The 22,550-nt window shown below is 38.7% G+C and overlaps 1 protein-coding gene across 4 annotated transcripts in view; it reads right to left on the reverse strand.

Moving 5' to 3' along the window:
• Window positions 1–4,090: 4,090 nt before the first annotated feature.
• fars2 (phenylalanyl-tRNA synthetase 2, mitochondrial) overlaps window positions 4,091–22,550 on the reverse strand; it is a 138,004-nt gene continuing 119,544 nt past the window's right edge. For 3 of the 4 annotated variants that reach the window (XM_057322675.1, XM_057322676.1, XM_057322674.1), the window contains exon 7: window positions 4,092–5,722. In XM_057322675.1, coding sequence (XP_057178658.1) covers window positions 5,584–5,722 — 139 coding nt within the window. In that variant the 3' untranslated portion in view covers window positions 4,092–5,583. Of the gene's footprint in view, window positions 5,723–22,550 lie in introns of all 4 variants that reach the window. The other variant, XM_057322673.1, reaches the window with a different exon arrangement.

Genomic DNA, 22,550 nt, shown 5'->3' on the forward strand with positions numbered 1-22,550 from the left:
CTTTAATACTTTAGGTAAAGATTTTATATTGATTTAAAAGATTTTGTATGATGGATAACGATATTTTAAACGTAATTACAGTATATGTTATTATATGTAATATTTTAGCATAATATAATTATGTTGAAAAAGAAAGCAATAAAATTCAGTACTAGATTGGTTATCTATCCAATTTGCCAGCAGATGTTTCGTTTCGCCTCCAACAAACATGAAATCCTTGCTGATATTTGGCATCATATATTACAACGCCTGAGTTAAATTTTTCCATTTCAGATCCATAGATTTGTGGCGAGCTGCTATTCCAGCGTCCATTAAATTAAATCTTGAAATAAAAGTTTAAAATCTGATCTTGATTGTTTGTCCACCACATTAGTACAGACTGCAGGTCTCTCTGGTGTTTGGTTCCTCCGGGGCTTTTAGGGTGAGAGTGTATCAATGAAGTTTCCAGAAGGGGCGGCAGTCGAACAGTGTGATTAATATGGGTGTCACCTGGTGAGCAGGCTGGGAGCGCCATCACGTCTCATAACAGGATCTGATCTGAATAACCTCTCGGCTTAATGCATCCTTCACAATGCCTGCGGGCAACCCTTTAATGCCATTATTAACCCTTTTTCAGCAGCACCAGACATTCTTACTGACTCCATGAGACACAAGTTTGATATATGACACAATATAGCTCCGTTAGTAACCCTTTATATACCGTCAGCAGCAAACTTAAAATAAATGGGCTTAGAAGCTTAGAGAAAACGCTTCTTATATTGTTTGTTACTAATGTTTAAGGTCATGGCGTCCAATCAAAGTCTATGATAATTTGTCTTATAATAATATAATATTGTACAATGTCTGTTATGCAGGTAAACCATTGTCAAAATGTATTAAATATTAATATCGTTTACATGTTAATAATTTAGCATATTGTTGGATTCATGCATTTCAGATTATTGGTAATGCATTTGAGTGCTGATTTTATGGACATTTTATGAATATTGATATTAACGATGATGCTGGGAACTTAATGTCTAATGTGAGTTACATTGGCCAGCTGACACAGAGGACTTAGTCCATCTGAACAGATCTTAATAAACAAATACAACAGATCTATTTAGACATTCAATTAAATTAACATCACACACAAATAAATGTTAAAATGTCGTGTTATATAAAGATGTACCAGCATATGTTCACAGAAATATGGACATAAGCTAAATAAGGGCTTGCATTGCTTGTAGAGAAAACAACTGGTTGTAATGTTATATTTATAGGGATGAAATCTATTCAGAAATACTTCCCAAAAGTAACTTCCACACATAGAGAATAAGTAAACTATGATGACACGAACAACTCTTGATTTCCAAAAATCCACAAATGTTCCAGTGTTGTGAACGTACATCAGTCCTGTTGCCTCAGTCTAAAATATTGATAAACAGCAGCATAAAATCACAGCTGTCAAATAGCATGTTTCAGAATTTTACCATTTAAGTATCTGATTTAGTTATTTTACAAAAACCAAAATGTCAATCTGTTGTTTGACCATTTACTGTCTCCATGCTCATGTAATTATTTTTCGGCTAGACTACTAAGAAAATCGTAAGATCCCGTGGTTGTGCAAATTGCATTTCACTTGTAGAAAATTGGCTGTTAGAATTCCAGCAGAAGCCCCAGCTGAGGGCTGCTTACCTGAGAGGAAACAACAAAAAGAAATTTAGCATTTATAATTTGTGCCCAGTTGCAAAATAACAAAGAGATATGTTCCTCCATGTTTTTGTTTGCGTTAAAGCTGTGTTTTTTGTTTTATTTAAAATGCTAATAGTGTGTTTAAATTGTTGTGTTCATTATACAGAACAATGGAAACAGGCAGGGGTTTTTAGGGAGAGATGGGTAAAGAATCGGGACGGCATGAAACAAATGCTGCGATAATGTTTTATGTCAAATTGTGTCGTATATCTCAGTGTAACAGCTGGGGTGAAGGGTGGGGCTTGATTTGGACTTTTGGGAATTGACGGGATTGTTGGAAGCCTGGCATTGAACAGTCAATATAGTGCCGCCCTCAGGCCGAAACATACGTCACGCAGAGAAACAATTTGTTTGAAGGGGGTTTTTGATGAAAGATTATGAAGGCACACGAATTAAAAAAAAAGAATGAGCCACATAAATATTTTATAATTAATACTGCAATATTACATGAAAACAAGAATTGTTCATTTTGATTTGATGGTGACTTTAAAACGGAACACCGCACATGTTAAAATAAACATTGATTTTCATGTTTTTATAACACCTAGATGTACTGTAGTTTTCACCAGTGTGCACATTTTGTAGATAGCAGGCTGAATATTAAAGTATCTGTGTATTTCTTTCTTTCTTTTTTGCTCAAAGACCACAAAATTTACGTTGAACTCTGCATCTCAGTTTTGGAATTGAGGTCATAATGCACATATGTCCATTTGAACGCTACGATGAGTCAAGAGCCAAGCCAAAGTCTTGATCTACTTTTAGAAACGTATTGATCTTAAATGCAAATTCCGATCCAAGTTGAATGCGAGTGATATTCCTCCACATAAAATGATGTCAAAAAAAGATCTCATCAAAAGCGCAGTTGGTGTGATGTTCTGACCCATTACTTATTTCCACAACACAGGGTGCTCGATTGCATTTTCTTTTCTTTCTATTTCGAATTCCCCTTGATCTTGTGCTTCTCTATAGTGTTTGCCAGCTTCTGGTGTATTGATCTGTCTAGAACATAGAAGATCAGAAATCAAGTCAGAAGGTGCTTATTTTCAGAGCATGAGAACATTGAAGACATCCAGGTTCGGTTTTACATTCTCCAAACTGCAACAGAGCTGACAGGTGTTGGACTTAAAATGAACTTCAATCTCATGTCATATTGTGGTGAGGAGATCTCACATATTGGGATGAAAATATCTCTAGCAAGCAAGGTATAGTATAAACATAACAGATTTTGGTTTCATAAAGAACTTTTAACATCCACAAAAACTTTCTGATGCACAAAAGGTTTGTAGTAGTGGAAAAAGGGTTCTAAGCACTACAAAAAGGAAAGAAAAAAGCCTTTTTGATTGAAAGGTACTTTGGGGAACCAAACGGGTTCCTCTATGGCGTCACTGTGAAAAACCTTCTTAGCACTTTTATTTTTTAAGTGTACATAAAAATATGTAGAAAAACAGTGTAGAAATTAAGACCTGCTAAGGAGCCTTTTATCCTAAAATCTTAATGTTGCCAAAAAAATTTTTCATTTAAACTCTTCCAATGCATCCCGCATCGCTAAAAGAATGTTTTTTGGGGGGGTTTGTAATCTGTATTTTTCGTTTTTTAAAAACGGACATTAAAATGATCAAATCCTACCCAGCATAAATAAAAAAAGATGCATTAATACACGAGGATCAGCCCCACAGGGCCGTCTCATGCTTCGCAATGACTGTCCCATTCATTCAGTTACTGATTGCATGGCATCAAAAATTCATTACTTGGATTGTAATTGAGCTTGCTCCCCAAAGGAAGATCCCTGTATTCTTTAGCCACTCTTCAAAAACTGAAGCGACGCAAGCAGACCGCTCCATAAGGGCTCATTAAGATGCAGAGGACATTTTGGCCTGTTCCAATAAATGCCATACTGGCTGGGGTCAGCTCTTCCAATCTGTCTCTGTATCCATTTGAAGCAGGGCGGGGGTAATGGGAAGGTATTGTTCTTGCTGGATTCAAAAGGGCGCTCTAGAGATGAATAACATGTCACGATGTAAAAAAACAAAAACAAACGTGACATCTAACAAACAAAAGAATGAATAAGAATGAACTAAAGTGATGGCCTGTTAGGCACATAAGTCATTTTCCATCCTTGTTTATTTTATAAACAGGACTGACCTTTAAAGTGTTCTTATATATTCATAATGTTATATTTAGAGAGTTCTTGCTTGCACAAGTTCAAAGCTCACTAGTTAGAGAATAATGTCAAGTAATGTACAAGCCCAGCCAAATTAAAGTGCCATACTGGTCACATACACACTGACAAAAAAATACATATTTAACTTCTGCCATTTATAAAATTTGAATTTGTTACAAATGAGGTAATAAATATAAATCAGTATTTTTCTGTTCAATTGTTTACTAATGTAGCAAGTAACTGTATAATAAGCACTTTATAAGGTTTATAAGCACTAATAAGGTTTATCTTGCAATAACATCCAGCAGGATGTGCATCGTCCCTTACAAAGCACATCTATTTAAAATCAATGACATCAATGTTTTTGTTCTTTTTTTCTTGGAGAGATGCACATGACTGCAAAAAGTAAATATCTGTCAACTTTGATTATTGCACTAGCACAGCGGATTTTGGCTTCAAACAAAAGGCAAACACATTAAACACAATCACACCTCAACACCGTATTGTTTATTTTCTCTGTAAAGAACTATAAGCTTTACATTATATTGTGGGGTGACTATGAGAAAGGGTTTAATTTTCTTAGTGATTTCCGCAGCTCATTACATGCTTCCTCACATCTTCTTTATTCAAATGTAGAAACAAGAGACCAGCAGCTGACAGGCATCTGTCTCTGTAAAAGCCTTTTTTAACATTTGCGTTTAATCAAATGCACAGCCCTTCCAGTGAGACAGTGCGTTAAAGGAATAGTCTGAAAATCTGAAAATAGTTCACATGCTCCATTCTAAAGCTTCAACAAGTTGGTACCTAAACTACTTTCAACCCATGGTTGGGTCATAAGGGACGAATCCAACCACCGAGTTAAATTAACCCAGAAAACATTCATATTTGTGACCCTGGACCTCAAAACTAGTTAAGCTTTGTCTGCGATTTTTTGATATATTTACGGTAGGAAATTTACAAAATATCTTCATGGAACAAGATCTTTACTTAATATCCTAATGATTTTTTTTGCATAAAAGATGTGTCAAATGTATTGTTGGCTATTACTACAAATATACCCGTGCTACCTATGACCAGTTTTGTGGTCCAGGGTCACATCTGACCCCACCATGGGTTGAAATAATCTATCATTTTTGGGCTGAAACGGCTCATCAATAAATGCATCCCTTTTCACTCAACCACGAGTACTTTTTACATTGTATACATGAACAAAAATATATGGGAATTTTTATCAAATTTAACTAAAGAAATAAAGTCTGGCATGAGGGTTAATTAATTATAAGAGAATTTCCATTTTTGGGTGAACTGTCCCTTTAAGAAATTCCTGACTGTGCTATGAAGAAGTGAGTGCCAAACTCTGATGTATGAGTAAGTGCTATAAGGTTTAGAGGGGTTATCAAGAACAAACAGTTCAAAACAGTCAAAATCCTGCTTCCTTTGAAATAAATGTTTGTTAAAGAAATAGTTCATCTAAAAACAACACATACGGTGCTTTAGAATTTTTGTATTTGAGTGAGAAAATAATGACTGAAATAACATTTTTGGATGGACTTAAAGACAAATCCAGATGGACTCCCTGATTCAGTACAGTTGTAACTGCTTTAAAAATCCTTGTATTAGTTAGAAGAGAGATGTTACTATATCTGTGATTCCTAATATGAGAAGTGGGAGGCTTCTTGAAGATCACTTCAATATCTTCCCTGCACTCCAAGCTCTTTTTCCGCCGCCTGCTCAATGGCTTCATGAATAATCCGCACTTCCTCCTGGGTCAGAGTCCTCTCCATGTGACGGTACACGATGCGGTAACAGTGGCTCACTCTCTTCGTCCTGCAGGTGATGAAAAGAGAAAAACATGGTTAGGATAAGTCTTTTACCTGCTGTGACCGGGCCGTTGAGTCTTTAATCTAAACTTGAGAACCACCAGTACACCTTATAATATTTTATTCCATAGAAGAAAGTAAACCATGGGGGTTTACTGTAAATCAACATGAGGGCGAACAAACAATAACTGAATTTTATTGTTGGGTGAACTATTCCTTAAACGCAAGTTTAGTTGGCGTAGGCCAGAGATATTTCAGCACGAAGAAGTTATATAACAGAATATATAAGGTCAACCTAATACGTGGAACAAACCCGTTCAGGGAGATCTCTGCACAAACTCTCTCTCACACACACACACACACGCGGCGTGCTTCGTCTCAGGAGAGAAACGTTTTGGATTAACAAAGACAAGAAACTACAAAGTTTTCACTTACACAGAGCTCTCCAGGGAGAGCAGTAAAGTCAGGCATGATTCCTTCTTCATTGTACGGGCAGCACGTACGCAGCGCTGACAAATACAGAGGAGGAAAGGAAGCGGGTGGACTCGAACGAATCTTTATGGGGCAACGAAGTGAAACAAAATGGCTGACAGGCAACGGCAGAAAAGCAGCTGCTGGGATTCCAGTGCAAATCAGCGGGGAGTTGTGAGGATAGATCGGATTCACTTTGCTGATATTGGATTCGTAGGCAGCAGGGCCCGGCTGAGGCCCATCGGGAAGCGCACAGACATCATAATGTATACGAAAAGCACACTATGAATTGAAAGCTGAAATGTGTACATTTTTAAAATACAATATACTGTATAGGAACTTTAAAGGAAGTTAGAAGTCTATGGCCACTGGTTGAACACTGGTTCAACCAATGGCGTGAGTGTGGGCTAGCTATTTGTACGACCAGATGCAGATGGGAAAAATGTTCAGGAAACCTGTGTAAATATAACAAGGATTATAAATCGACTTCAGATGGTTCAAAATGGGAAAAAAAACAATTTTTGATCATATCTCCCCTGTGTTATACTCTCTGCAATGGTTGCCGTCGAGTTTAAAATTGTACTGTTTGTTTTTAAAGCTCTGAGTGGAACGTCTCCTGAATATCTCTGTGATCTTTTAAACCCAAATACATCTGTTAGGTCGCTGAGGTCTTCTGAGCAAAGAGTGTTGATGTTCCCGAGATCTAGATTGAAGTGGTGAAGGGTGACCGTGCTTTATCAATTGCTGGGCTGAAACTTTGGAATAGTCTTCCAGTCTCCTTCCGGTTAGTCTCTTCCGAATCTGAATTGAAATCCAAGTTAAAAATGTACCTTTTTTCCAAGGCTTATGACTCTCCTTAGAGTATAACACCGCATCCTAACCAAACGTGATGCGATGAGATTCCTGCGATAAGCAATTTGTTTGTCCATACCGAACGCGAAAAAGGGGCGGGACCTGACAATCAATCACAAAACACAGCCAATCAGAACAGTTTTTCTCTGTCCACGCACCCTCGCACGTTGCAGCTGAAGAGTGCACACAGAGAGATGCGTCCTGTTCTTATGACTCCAGTGATGCCTCACCGAACGCTATGCTATCATTTCAGAATCTAAACGTATGTAATCAAACGTATGAAGCCTGTCATCATCCATGTTTGGCGATTAATATTCATGAGGTGCAGAACTTGCATAGAATGAGATCGTTGTGTGGGCGGAGCTGTCAGCCGCGACATCGCAGAAATAGAAACGGTCGTTGCGCGTCGCGGCGCTCTGTCGCAGCTGGTTAGGACAAAACCTCCGATTAACATGGAAAAGATACCTTTTATCGCGTGTCGCGGCGTCGCATTGCGTTTGGTTAGGAACTTAGGACACGGTGTAAGGATCTGTCACCTATCAGTGTTTGTTTTTTTCCTTTTTAGTGCGGTCAAAACTGTTTATTTCTGTCTTTTTAGCAAAGTTTTGTACAGCACAGTGGTCAACTACACTTGTTTTTATTGTGCTTTATAAATACATTTTGATTTGATTTGATCACTTTTTGTAGTCAAAACCCAGAAGCCAGTCTTAGCATTTTAGCACTTCCGGTGCCATTGTCCCAAAGCCAATGGGTTGAATGGGTTCTGGGTTAAATGCCTGAAATAAGGTCTGTGGTTAACAAAACCTCTACACTGCGTTCCAAATTATTATGCAAATTGGATTTAAGTGTCGTAAACATTTAATTTTATATTGTTCAATTAAACTTATGGATGGTATTGTGTCTCAGTGCTCTTTGGATCACTGAAATCAATCTCAGACACCTGTGATAAGTAGTTTGCCAGGTGAGCCCAATTAAAGGAAAACTACTTAAGAAGGACGTTCCACATTATTAAGCAGGCCACAGGTTTCAAGCAATATGGGAAAGAAAAAGGATCTGTCTGCTGCCGAAAAGCGTCAAATAGTGCAATGTCTTGGACAAGGTATGAAAACATTAGATATTTCACGAAAACTTAAGCGAGATCATCGTACTGTGAAGAGATTTGTGGCTGATTCAGAGCACAGAAGGGTTCGTGCAGATAAAGGCAGAATGAGGAAGGTTTCTTCCAGACAAATTCATCGGATTAAGAGAGCAGCTGCAAAAATGCCATTGCAAAGCAGCAAACAGGTATTTGAAGCTGCTGGTGCCTCGGGAGTCCCGAAAACCTCAAGGTGTAGGATCCTCCAGATGCTTGCAGTTGTGCATAAACCTACTATTCGGCCACCCCTAACCAATGCTCACAAGCAGAAACGGTTGCAGTGGGCCCACACATACATGAAGACTAATTTTCAAACAGTCTTGTTTACTGATGAGTGCCGTGCAACCCTGGATGGTCCAGATGGATGGAGTAGTGGATGGTTGGTGGATGGCCACCATGTCCCAACAAGGCTGCGACGTCAGCAAGGAGGTGGCGGAGTCATGTTTTGGGCTGGAATCATGGGGAGACAGCTGGTGGGCCCCTTTAGGGTCCCTGAAGGTGTGAAAATGAACTCTGCAAGGTATGTAGAGTTTCTGACTGAGCACTTTCTTCCATGGTACAAAAAGAAGAACCATGCCTTCCGTAGCAAAATCATCTTCATGCATGACAATGCACCATCTCATGCTGCAAAGAATACCTCTGTGTCATTGGCTGCTATGGGCATAAAAGGAGAGAAACTCATGGTGTGGCCACCATCCTCCCCTGACCTCAACCCTATTGAGAACCTTTGGAGCATCCTCAAGCGAAAGATCTATGATGGTGGGAGGCAGTTAGCATCAAAACAGCAGCTCTGGGAGGCTATTCTGACATCCTGCAAAGAAATTCAATCAGAAACTATCCAAAAACTCACAAGTTCAATGGATGCAAGAATTGTGAAGGTGATATCAAAGAAGGGGTCCTATGTTAACATGTAACTTGCCCTGTTAGGATGTTTTTGATTGAAATAGCTTTTGATTTCAGTAAATATGACCTCCTAATGCTGCAAATTCAACAAATGACCATTTTCAGTTTTTTACAACCTATGAAATGTTTTCAAACTCTGTTGTGCATAATAATTTGGAACAGTGCATTTTGAGTTTTTCATTTTTTAAATAAATACTGTTGTCAGTGGGAGGTTTGTTCAATAAAATTCCAAATGTACCCTAACTGTTGATTACTTGAAAATTATACTGACTGTCATTTGCATCGACAAATTAGGAAAACCAGAGAAAGATATCATTTGCATAATAATTTGGAACCCAGTGTAAATGAAGAGTTCATGTTTTTATTTTTTCATTCCAATTAATAGCAATCAAACTGCAGTTGGTTTGTTTTGATTTAAGCCATAATAACTAAAAAAATACAGCTAACTAACACAATAACACAATTTTTTAAAAAACAGAGTTATCTTATTTTGGAAGCAAACTCTTCAAATATTCTCAGGCTTTATTGTACGACATAGAACACACCAATAATGCCCAACTAGTCCTTTTTTAAAGCTTTAACGTGTTTTAAAAAGGTAGTTGCTAACAAGATAAACAAAAATAGAACAACATCCATAGTCACATAAAAATTGCAAAAATAATGCAACATGCAGAATAGTAAATAGCAGAAAAGTCAAAACTAAATCTTTTGCGTTGTACACCCTGTATATACAGTGATTTTACGTACATCTGCTATTAAAATTGGCAAATAACCAAGGATTATTGGATTATGAGGTCCTAAAATGAGGGCTTGTGAAAAATCAGGCAGATACAAAATTACATAAAATAAACAAAGGTGTTTACATTGCAAGCAGTACAATGGCTCTGTCATTTCCATAAACCTCCAAATCCAAATCTACGCTCTTCATAAACTACCGGTACTGTTAAGTGTGTTGACAAAATGTTTATATGCTCTCCTACTTGTAAGTTGCTTTGGATAAAAGCATCTGCCAAATGAATAAATGTCATAAAACCTCACAATCTCATACTAAGGTCACTACTAATTCCAGTCTGAGTTTGGTGGAAAGAACTAGATCAGCATTACGTTATGCCAGTGTAATGCGATGTCACATTAGGAAATGCATATTTTCCATGTTGTTTAGAGTTTTTGTCCACAAAAGCCATAAAAAGTGACAACCTATGAGCTACAATGGATTCTATTTTAGAAGCGTTTAGTTTTAAAGCCGCACATTGTGTCTGGTGTAGACACGGAGTCAGGGGAATCTGTACCTGCAGTATTCAGTAGAAATCTCCACAGGTTTCACAGCAAGCAGTTGTGAAAGCAGATCCCATGTGGACCAGCAAGTATCCATCACAACTACAAGCTCAAAACATGGTTTTCACAAAAGTGTTTTTATGACTTGTATTGGTTGGAATGGGTTTGCGGATATAAAGGGTTACAGAGGGGGTAAGTGTCTTAAAGAGTACATTCCTCAATATTTTTAAGGGCTTATTTTGGTTTATGGAGTGTCCGACAACAAGTTTATGTACATACATGATGTAAAAATACTATTATTTCGTAATAATAAGCAGTTTTTATTACCTTACTTCTTGACTGACTCTCAAATGATTCGTTCCGCGATTCATCTGTGTAATCTCCGCCTTTCCGCCAGCGTAGTCTGATCTGATTGGTCAGATAGTGTAGTCTGCTGTGATTGGTCAGATGGTCTAGTCTGCTGTGATTGGTCAGATGGTCTAGTCTGCTGTGATTGGTCAAATGGTCTAGTCTGCTGTGATTGGTCAAACGCGTTCAGCATGTGTCGCAAATGGACCGCCTATCATTACTGCTGTATTACGGTTTGCAGGTGGTTGGATGTTAACAGTGTATAGAGAGAGATGGCGTCGATTTTACCTTACGAGTTCGAGCCCGAGTCTGACGAATCATTCTTTAATCCTTATACAGATGCCAGTAAGAAAAAGGACTGTTTTAGACACTTCTCTTGTAACAGTTAGTTATCACGGCATACAGTGTACGGTGTTCGTATCTTCAGATGTTATTACAACTATAGTACACCACGCAGTTCTTGAAATAAAGACTTTGCGAGTTAATATGGTTGAACACTTACATTAGTGCAACGAGTTTATAGCTAACGTTAGGTAAACAAACAGTAACAACCCCCAAAATAACGGTAACGTTAGCTAAACACAGACATGAGATAACGTCACACAAATTTAATTTTAAGTAAAGACAAAAATAAAGAGTCACACTTACAGGTTGTGATTCGGTGGAGCTTACAGGTCCAAATAAAGTTGGTATTGCAACATCTTTTAAGGAAAGACGTTTAATGTATCCTGCAGTAAAGGCGCCAAGATTGATGAAGCAATCTTCGGTAAAATGACGCGCGCAAAGTAAAACGTTCGGTTTATACTCCTTTGGTGTCGTTTGAAAAATAAATAGTAACCATTTTTTCCTCAGAAGTTCTTCCTTTGGTAGTGAAAATAAGACTGACTTAGTTTCACTACATAGAACACAGCTTCTCTTAGACATGATCCACACGTCACGAACGAGCTAGTACAGTGTTTGGGGAGGAGAGAGTTACGTTTTCGCAGTCAGGCGGGGATTTTTCTAGTGACGTAGGTACATTGTGGTTAAAGATTCGGACAGGTCATGGCTTGTTCGCGTGATTCAGAGTCGATTACCTTTTTTATAAGCTAATAACTTTGTTATTCGTTCACCTTCGGATTTACAACTTGGCAGATTGCTTACATTCAAACACGGCAAAATTAAACACTTCATGAAATGTATTTTTTATGATCTCGAGGAATGTACTCTTTAACAACTTTACATTTATAAATTTGCTTTTCAAGTAGGGCTCAATTTGAGAGGGGACTGCGGGGATCAGGGACCCCCATAAAGATGTAGACACTTTTGTATGTAAAAACGTTTACATGTCATCCGAAGTGGTCTAACATCATTGATAGCATAATATTCAATACACACATAAAAATGTATAATAAACTAATTGTGGTTACAGCAAGTCAGTCGCAATAGTAATAAACAGAGCCAGCTAACAAACATTAAAACACATGATGCTTTAAAAATACAGCTACAAGACTATAATACTGTATACTGTAACGTGACTAGTGTGAAAAAGGCTGTATCTTTCAACTTTGTTGCCATGACGACAATACCGGTAAAGCGAGTACGTTTTCACCCTCTACATGCACGGTAGCAGCCAAAAAAATGACGTAACCATCAATAAAGCGCTGTTTACATGAAGCAAACGCCACTTCTTCTGTAAAACATAACCAGACGTTTATCCACCGAGAAAAAAGGACTCACCTCAAACAATTTAGACAAGCTTACAACTCCAGTAATAAATGGAATTCATCTAAACAAAACATGGAAGTACTTTAACAAAAGTACAAGCTTCACATTTCCACTTTTAAACCCTCTGGAAAGCTGATCCGGTTTGCTTGAAATTTAAGTGATTCTGCAATTGTTTCTTTAAAACAAAATAGAGAGATGAGGGATGAGTCGAAATCATTTTCTGTGCTAATAAATATCCTTCCACATCTGTTATGATATTGTGCTTTAATTGTATCGAACACTTGTCGGTATATTTAAGGCGCTGAAGTCAGCAAGACATCTACAATTGTTCTGTATTTCACAATTGTCTGTTTTCATAGGAATAACCTTTAATCTTGGGATTAATTCGCTATATAAAGTTGAATCGTAAGTGCTGTGGCGCTCCCTGCATCTGTGTCAATAAAGCTTCTCTCCCCACAGGGAAAACCAGCATCCTCACAGTCAAGCTGCTAAAAATAACCAACAGATGAGTGTGATCCCCGGGGAACCTCATCCGTAACTGATTGACACATATGAAAAGATCATACCCACCGGTGCTTTATACAGTTAGCACGAACAAAGAAAGAGGGGAAAAGCAATTAGCGTAAACGCAGGAATGACAGAAAAACTGTGACATAAATAGCTATCTGTAAAAATAGACTGCTATAAATATATCTGAGAAACGTGACGGCTTTCTACCCACACAGGCAGTGGAAAGCGTTTCTGAGAACTTGTGGAATTGCGGCTGGCGCGAAGGCTCCGTCTCTCAGCCAGACATCAACCGTGCGAACGCCACGGATCCTGACAATTTTAGGCTATCACCGGCTGCCACTGGGACATGTACATTTTCACGCGTCCCGAACAGCCAAAGTAGCTAATTGGATAAAGTGATTTTCAGCCAGCACTAAAGTTTCCCTTTTTACCAAATTTACTCTTTATTTCTGCCTTCAGAATTTATTTCTGCTTCAGTGCAAAGTGTCTCAATTATTTATAGTCATCTTACACATCACAACTTTTTTGACTGAAAAGCAAAAATTAAGATAAAATGATTTGACTTGAATCAGCGAATCACTATTTGAACTGATTCGTTCTGAATGAATCAGTTCAGTGAAATGAATGAGATTTCCCACCACACGATTATTCAGCATAAAAAGATGCAGCGTTTTGTCAGCACATAAACCAGATTTTCACACCGCTGAATAATGTATTTAAGATAGCATCGTCGCTAAACTGCTTAGCTAGCAAAGCTAACAAGATCTCGCTGAGAATCTCGCTAACCATCACGTTACAAGACACAATCTTGTTATTTTAATTATCAATAACTGAAAATGAGTATAAATGAATCTACCAAGATTACCAAATCTCAAATTACCATGTCATTTCCACTGATATTTCTGGTTCATGCACAACTTCCTCTGTCTCTATCCGGCTCGGTAGAAAGAACAGCTGACATTTTCAGTGAACACACAGGTGTTCAATAATTCAGTGGCCACAGAAGGCGAACAGTGATCCAAACACACACAACAATTCCATTTTATTGGAGCCGACTCGGTTTTATTGCCTGGCAAGATTTGGTGTGGGAGTCGACAGGTGCAGTTATTCATACAGGCTTTGTCTCGAATGGAAACGTATGTGTGATAAACTGCAACGCGGCACATAAGAGAGGAAAAACTGGCGTACAAATATGAAATTCATTCTGAGAGACAAAGGAGAAACTGGACCTTAGAGATATTGAGGTTGTGCGCTGTTAGTCATTGGGGCAGTCAATTGGAGAGTCGGACTCGTGACCAGAAGGTTGCCGGTTCGATCCCCAGGGCCGGCGGGTAACGACCGAGGTCGCTCCTTGCACAAGGCACCTTACCCCTACTTGCTCCCCGGGCGCTGCAGTGATAGCTGCCCACTGCTCCGGGTGTACGTGTGTTCACCACTTGCTGTTCGTGTGTTCACTACTCTCTGGATGTGTTAAAAGCAGAGGTCACATTTCGGGTATGGGTCACCATATCTGACTAATAGGTCATTTTCACTTCACTTCACTTCACTTTCATTTAAAATGTAATTTTAGAAATTTTTAAGATAAACTCAATAACTGTACCAGGTCAGGCAACTCAAAGACCTCCGGTCATCTCGGGTTAGGCTATTTAATAGCTCTTTTGTCACAGCTGACAATGTATTGATTAAAGGTGTAGTTTACCCAAAAATGAAAATTCTGTTATCATTTACTCACCCTCAAGGTTGCTCCAAACCTGTATACATTTCTTTTTTTGGTTAAACACAAAGAGAGATATTTGGAAGAATGTTAGCAACCGACATTTCTGGGACATCATTGACTACCATAGTAGGAAGTTATTGTAAAAAAAATTGTTCTGTTGAACCCAAAAGAAGATATTTTGAAGAATTTAGGATAGGTGGCACTTCTGACTACCATTTTAATTTTTCCTACTATGGTAGTCAACGATGTCCCAGAAATGTCAGTTGCAAACATTCTTCCATGGATTCTTCCAAAAAGTAAGATTTCTTAAACTACACCTCAACACTTGCACACAATTTATATAAGCTGCACTAGGCAACCAGGCATCTATTCTTGGTTTATTATCACAATATATTCAATATATTTATATGGGCTGTTTTACAAAACCAGACCGTCAACAGCTTTTTCCAACCTGCAATTAAGGATGTTAATAAAACCCAGCAAAAACAGCCCATGAAGCCATTGAGATTCATAAAAAACCTCCGGTAATGTAATAAATGAAACATGGGCACTCTCCGTTATTTGCGGCCCACAGTATTAATGTGCAAATAAACATACAGTATGCGAACAGATTTAGCTTTTGCAATGATATCTTCAGAGCTATGTCACAGCTTTGTTTACCATGCTACAGTATATCATTTTTAAACTCATTTTCAGATTTTACTGTCATCATAAAAGGGGTGCAGATTCTACATACCAGGTATGAGAATGAGATACAATATTGGCTTACAACAAACCAATATCGCAATTTTGAAAGAAAAACATTGGTTACACTTTATTTTAAGTGTCTTGTGTAATGCTGGATTCACACGAGCGGTGGAATTGCCGCGCCGCAGCCGCCTTTAAGCCGATGTGGCTGCCGCTGCCGTTCACGAAAAGAAACAATATTTTTATCTTCAGCTGCGCATGCCGCAAAGAGCCGTGCCCGTGGAAGTTGCGGGATTTTGGATGTATGAACACTGCTTGCGCGCCGCAAAAATTTCATTATTATTAATAATAATTAAAGTGATAGTTCACCCCAAAATGAAAATTCTGTTTCCTCATCATTTCACCGTGGGTGGTGGTGCATGGCCGTTCTTAGTCGGTGGAGCGTTTTGTCTGGTTGATTCCGATGACGAACGAGATTCCCTCCTGCTAAACGAGGAAACGAGGAATTCCCAGTAGGCGCGGGTCATGAGCCCACGTCGATTAAGTCCCTGCCCTTTGTACACACCGCCCGTCGCTACTACTGATCGGATGGTTTAGCGAGGTCCTCGGATCAGCCTCGCCGGGGGTCCTCGTGGGCCCTGGCTGAGCGCCGAGAAGACGATCGAACTTGACTATCTAGAGGAAGTCGTAACATTTCCTCACCCTCGTGTCATTTCAAACCTGTATGACTTTCTTTCTTCCAAAGAAACAACAGAGGATATTTTGAAGAAACTTTGTAACCGAACAGCACTGGACCCTGTTCACTTCTTGGGGTCAACTTAACAGCATTCTTCAAAATATCTTCTTTTGTGTTCTGTGGAAGAAAGTAAGTCATAAAGGTTTGAAATGACAAGAGGGTGAGTAAACGATGACAGAATTGTAATTTTTGGGAATCACTTTAACTACATGTTCTTAGGTGTGGTTCAGGGTTAGTTTGATGTAATTATTAAAAATGTATAGTAAATACTGTAGTAAACACACAAACAATGTTACCACAATGTTTCCAGGGTGTCAAAAAACGTAACCTTTCGGCATTTCTATTGTACTGACAGTGGATGTGAATATAAAGTCACAACAAAATATACGCTACGGTGATAAAAAAACGTATTTAATGTTCCGGCAGGCCAGGAGCGGCAGCAGCGGTAAAGGCCATAGTGACAGTAAAGCGTGTTTGTGCATGTCCTCAGACTGTGTATATGGTCTGTCAGTGTGTGAGGAGTTGTAACATCAGGGCTTCAGCATGGCCTTTGCCTCTCCATGCAGTAATTGGAAGCAGTACTCCGAGAAAGCGACTGACTCTATGGTGCAATTTAACAGATACACGACAGCCGTAACATGGCTTTATTTCTTGCTTTGAAACGAGTGCAGCTTTTGTTCGACATTAAAAATAGTGGTATATCTAGTTTCATGTTAAAGTATGCTTGTCTTTGGCTAATTACGTAACAGACAATTTTTTTGCTCAAACTGTATTTTTGTTTCTTGGCAATGCTGGCTGCTAATTTATTTTAATGGATTTGGTTTAGGGGCGTCTGTAGTCTCAGACCAACAGTTTGAAAAATAATGATTCAGTGCGAGTACCAAATCAGCATATATTTGCATCCTCTATTTATTTTCTTTTAGCTGTGTTATTATCTTTTTATATTTTTCTAGTAGTGCCCTTCATGTAGGAATCTGTTGTAAATTGGGACTGAACATCTGATTAAATTACCTGCATTGTTCATATAAAAAGCTCAGCTCCAAGGCACACCGTGCCCTCTTTTGTCTCCAACACGGTTTGAACACCATGCAATAGAAATATAAGTCCCCACCACAATTTAAACCTTCAACATGGTACTTTAACATGTCCTTTAAGCAACCCTCAAACGATGGAACTGATAATAAAATAATTACAAATATCGGTTTGTGTCCCCTGAGCATTCCAATGTTCCAGCCCATTACATATATCGATTAAATCAGCACTGTGAAATAATAATGTGTTTGGGTCATCCAAGTCCACACATAAAAAACACAGGCTTGTACATCAAGTGGTAGACGGGAATTTCGTTTCAAGTAATGGGTAGACACATATACAGGAATAGAGTTTCATTCATAGTCATACCTGGGAGGAGCTCTACAGACAAGACAAGCGCCTGGTTTTCAGAAAGAGAGAGAGATTATAAAACAAGACTCTGCCCCTGAAACTCCCAGAGGAGAGAGAAGGGCTGACAGAAAATTCACTCAATGTGCTGCTAATGATTTGAACCAGGAAGTGCTGCTAACATGCTAACAACCCCAGCACTCAAGCAAAGTGATTTCCTGAAGAAAAAAGCCACAATTCACAAAAATGGGCCAGCATTCTGTATTATGAACCTCCTCACAACTGCAAAACTCAAATTGAGATGCAGGAAACAAATAAAAATGACCTAGCTCAATCGGAATTTAGGTGGAATATAAATAACATGTCCATGGTCAAAAGATCCGAAAGTTCAGTTCATTTTAGCCAAAGTAATTTAAACCAATGTTATTTAAAGGGATAGTTCACCAAAAAATGAACCCACATGTCATTCCAAAGCTTTTTGACTTACTTTTTTCTGCGGAACACAAAAGAAGATATTTTGAACAATGTTAGTACCCAAACAACATTGACCCTCATTGACTTCCATTGTATGAGCAAAACCACTAGGACATTTCCCACAGAAGAAAGAGCCATATACTGGTTTTGAATGACATGCATGCAAATAAATGATAATGATTTCATAAAATGAATCGTCAAAGATTTTGAGATATTGAGAAATTTTGGGTCCACCCGCCCAGCCCTGTCTGAGCCACAACTTCAGGCACCGCACCTCACTACTAAGATGCCACCTTGGTAATGCCTAAATAAATGCAATACAATAGCTTGTTTCACGATAAGAAGATTTAGCTTTGACTTTCATAGCCTGTGATGAAAAGGCAGACTGTGAAAGACACAAGACGATGTTCTTTCCATCAAAGGCATGGCGGCCTTTCTCTTCACTAGCGTGGAAGAAATCAATTTGCATTCCATTAAGAGCTCCAGACATGGGCGTTCTGACTCACAGCCGAACCTCTTGTCTGTATTAATCCGACAACTAATTTATTTTCTAATCATACCTGACAAAGAGGAGGGTTACCGAGAGCACCTCTTGTTCTACGTGTGGAGAAACTGGACGCACGGCTGGATAAGGACTATGTCAAGGGTTCTTCTGAGGTCATGTTTGGGTGGATGTTACGTAAGCACAGAAGCACTTTATATCTCGGTGGAAAGCCAAAGAGCACAATACAGCATACTTTTTTAGTGCCTTGTGGAGGTATTTTTCCTCATTCAAATTTCTTTACAGTAATTTCAAAATAATCTTTCAGAGGGAGTTGGAGAGCCAAACATGTCAGCTCTGAGATGAATCTGAGAAAAGTAAACAAAATATGTAAATGAATTTAAAAATCGCTGTATAAAACTTTAGTCATTCTGTAAACATATAGTTATTGGACTCAGACAGACATACAGTATCTCACAGAAGTTAGTACACCCCTCACATTTTTGTAAATATTTTATTATATCTTTTCATGTGACAACACTGAAGAAATGACACTTTGCTACAATGTAAAGTAGTGAGTGTACAGCTTGTATAATAGTGTAAATTTGCTGTCCCCTCAAAATAACTCAACACACAGCCATTAATGTCTAAACCGCTGGCAACAAAAGTGAGTACACCCCTAAGTGAAAATGTCCAAATTGGGCTCAAAGTGTCAATATTTTGTGTGGCCACCATTATTCTCCAGCACTGCCTTAACCCTCTTGGGCATGGAGTTCTCCAGAGCTTCACAGGTTGCCACTGGAGTCCTCTTCCACTCATCCATGACGACATCACAGAGCTTGTGGATGTTAGAGACCTTGCACTCCTCCACCTTCCGTTTGAGGATGCCCCACAGATGCTCAATAGGGTTTAGATCTGGAGACATGCCAGTCCATCACCTTTACCCTCAGCTTCTTTTGGAGTGGTTATCATGTTGGAATACTGCCCTGCGGCCCAGTCTCCAAAGGGAGGGGACCATGCTCTGCTTCAGCATGTCACAGCACATGTTGGCATTCATGGTTCCCTCAATGAACTGTAGCTCCCCAGTGCCGGCAGCACTCATGCAGCCCCTGACCATGACACTCCCATCACCATGCTTGACTGTAGGCAAGACACACTTGTCTTTGTACTCCTGGTTTCCGCCACACACGCTTGACACCATCTGAACCAAATAAGTTTATCTTGGTACTCATCAGACCACAGGACATGGTTCCAGTAAGCCAAGTGCTTAATCTGCTTGTCTTCAGCAAACTGTTTGCGTGCTTTCTTGTGCATCACCTTTAGAAGAGGCTTCCTTCTGGGACGACAGCCATGCAGACCAATTTGATGCAGTGTGCGGCGTATGTTCTGAGCACTGACAGGCTGATCCCCCACCCCTTCAACCTCTGCAGCAATGCTGGCAGCACTCATACGTCTATTTCCCATAGACAACCTCTGGATATGATGCTGAGCATGTGCACTCAACTTCTTTGGTCGACCATGGCGAGGCCTTTTCTGAGTGGAACCTGTCCTGTTAAACCACTGTATGGTCTTGGCCACCGTGCTGCAGCTCAGGTTCAGGGTCTTGGCAATCTTCTTATAGCCTAGGCCATCTTTATGTAGAGCAACAATTCTTTTTTTCAGATCCTCAGAGAGTTCTTTGCCATGAGGTGCCATGTTGAACTTCCAGTGACCAGTATGAGAGAGTGAGAGCGATAACACCAAATTTAACACACCTGCCCCCATTCACACCTGAGACCTTGTAACACTAAAGAATCCATGACACCGGGAGGGAAAATGGCTAATGGGCCCAATTTGGACATTTTCACTTAGGGGTGTACTCACTTTTGTGTCCAGCGGTTTAGACATTAATGGCTGTGTGTTGAGTTATTTTGAGGGGACAGCAATTTACACTGTTATACAAGCTGTACACTCACTACTTTACATTGTATAGCAAAGTGTCATTTCTTCAGTGTTGTCACATGAAAAGATATAATAAAATATTACAAAATGTGAAAACAGCAGAGGTGGACAGTAACGAAGTAAATTTGCCTGAGTACTGTACTTAAGTACACTTTTTGAGTATCTGTACTTTACTTGAGTATTATTTTTTCTGAGTACTTGTACTTTAACTTGACTACATTTGAAAGACAAATATCATACTTTTTACTCCACTACATTTATAAAAAGGTCCAAAAGTAGAAAATGGTTTCTATGCAGCGGGGTTTCCTGTGTGCACAATTTATCTGGCTTGCGATCTTCCAGGACCTTTTACTGTTGCCAAGTATTTCAGTTTTTCTAAGCTCGCGGTTTTCCGGCAAGCTTTGAATGGCCATTTGGCAGATTTTTTTAACGCAAATCTGGCAACTCTGGGATCTTCCCCGCTAAACTAATGTAAACGTAGGCGCTGCTACATCTTGATAGCGCTCTGAAAAGGCAAATAGAACATTAAAAGAGGAAAAAGGCACATGTTAAAGTGTGGTGTAATCATCTGTGGTTACGATCAGTCAAAGATCGTTGAAACATTGTCATGAAAATGATCGGCATAACGGCTAAACGGTAAATAAGCATCACATACACCTTGAGCTACACGTGCGTGTTAACTTCTGATCTGCTGCTATATCATTTAAAGCGATTTGGAAAATGAATGATGTTTTTACTGAAGTAACTATAGTTGAAGTATTCCTGTTGAAATAAAAACAATAGAACCCTGCCCAAAATACAACATAAAATGTAATGGATTTAATGGTTATAATGGGAATTGTACTATGGATACTTGTTGTCTACTTGTATGTGATGGATTCTATTGTGGGATGGTAAATCCTATTGGAATAAAACCCAAAACACACTACAAAGAGGAATTTAATTTAAAAATCTCATTCTAATTAAAAAATTCATTGTTTTTTTTCAGCAGGGATGGTATTTGCATTAAAACCACAGTATCCACAAATTTACCATTTTCTAAATATAGGAACCATACTCCAATTAATAATCTTTAGTAAAACCACAGCAACTAAACATACCATAGTTTCATTATATTCATTATTATACTAGCTATAGTTTATGTTTGTAGTTAAATTATGGTAATAAGTCCAACAAACACATGGCTTCTACACTTTACTATTTACAAGAACCTTACTACTTACTGGTAAATTGCTGCTAAAACTGGTAAAGGGAATATACAAAATAAAAGAACACTGCTCATAAATACATATAGGCCTAGGGGGCTAATGAGGATAATTAGGCTAAATGATCATACAGGATTATATCTAAACTAAACATATGTGTGCTAAACATATAAAGCTCTTAAAGGAGTTGCTCACTGCAAAATTTGCCCCCATTGACTTTCCATAGTAGGAATAAAAACTACTATGGAAAGTCAATGGGGGCAAATTTTGAAGTGAACTACTCCTTTAATACCACTGATTCTGTGAGCTACTCGGTGTATTCAGTAGGGTGCTTCAGAGGCACAAGGTATACGACAATAAAACAATGCACAACTGACATAAAGTAAATTTACTTTTAATACTTGAGTACTTTTAAAAGCACGTACTTCTGTACTTTTACTCAAGTAAGAATCTGTCTTTACAACTTTTACTTGTAGTGGAGTAATATTTGACCAGTAGTATCTGTACTTTCACTCAAGTAAGGAAGTTGTGTACTTCGTCCACCTCTGGAAAACAGTATCTCACTACTGTGAGAATAATAGCTTTCCTGTAGCTCAGTGGTTACAGCATGGCACTAGCAACGCCAAGGTCATGGGTTCGATCCCAGGGGATTGCATATACTCAGATTCAAGTCGCTATGGATAAAAGCGTCTGCCAAATGCATACATGTAAATGTAATAGGGATGTAACGATTCACTCAGCTCACGATGCGATGCGATTCACGATTCTGATCTCACAATGCGATTTATTCACGATTTATTTTTACAAAATGAGTTGAAACAAATTAGAAATGAACAACTTCCCTTGCATTATTTCTAAAATGCTTCACATTTCTTTGTATAATAAAATAATGTTTTATTTCAAATAACAAAACTAAACTGCAATTTTATAACAAATTAATAATAGAAAAAGTCTCTTTAATATAAACAAACTAATACTGTCTGAGCTTTTCTTGGATTTTTTTGCATTTAAGA

This window comes from Triplophysa rosa, linkage group LG23, assembly GCF_024868665.1.
Source record: "Triplophysa rosa linkage group LG23, Trosa_1v2, whole genome shotgun sequence".
In the NCBI taxonomy this organism is placed as follows: domain Eukaryota; kingdom Metazoa; phylum Chordata; class Actinopteri; order Cypriniformes; family Nemacheilidae; genus Triplophysa; species Triplophysa rosa.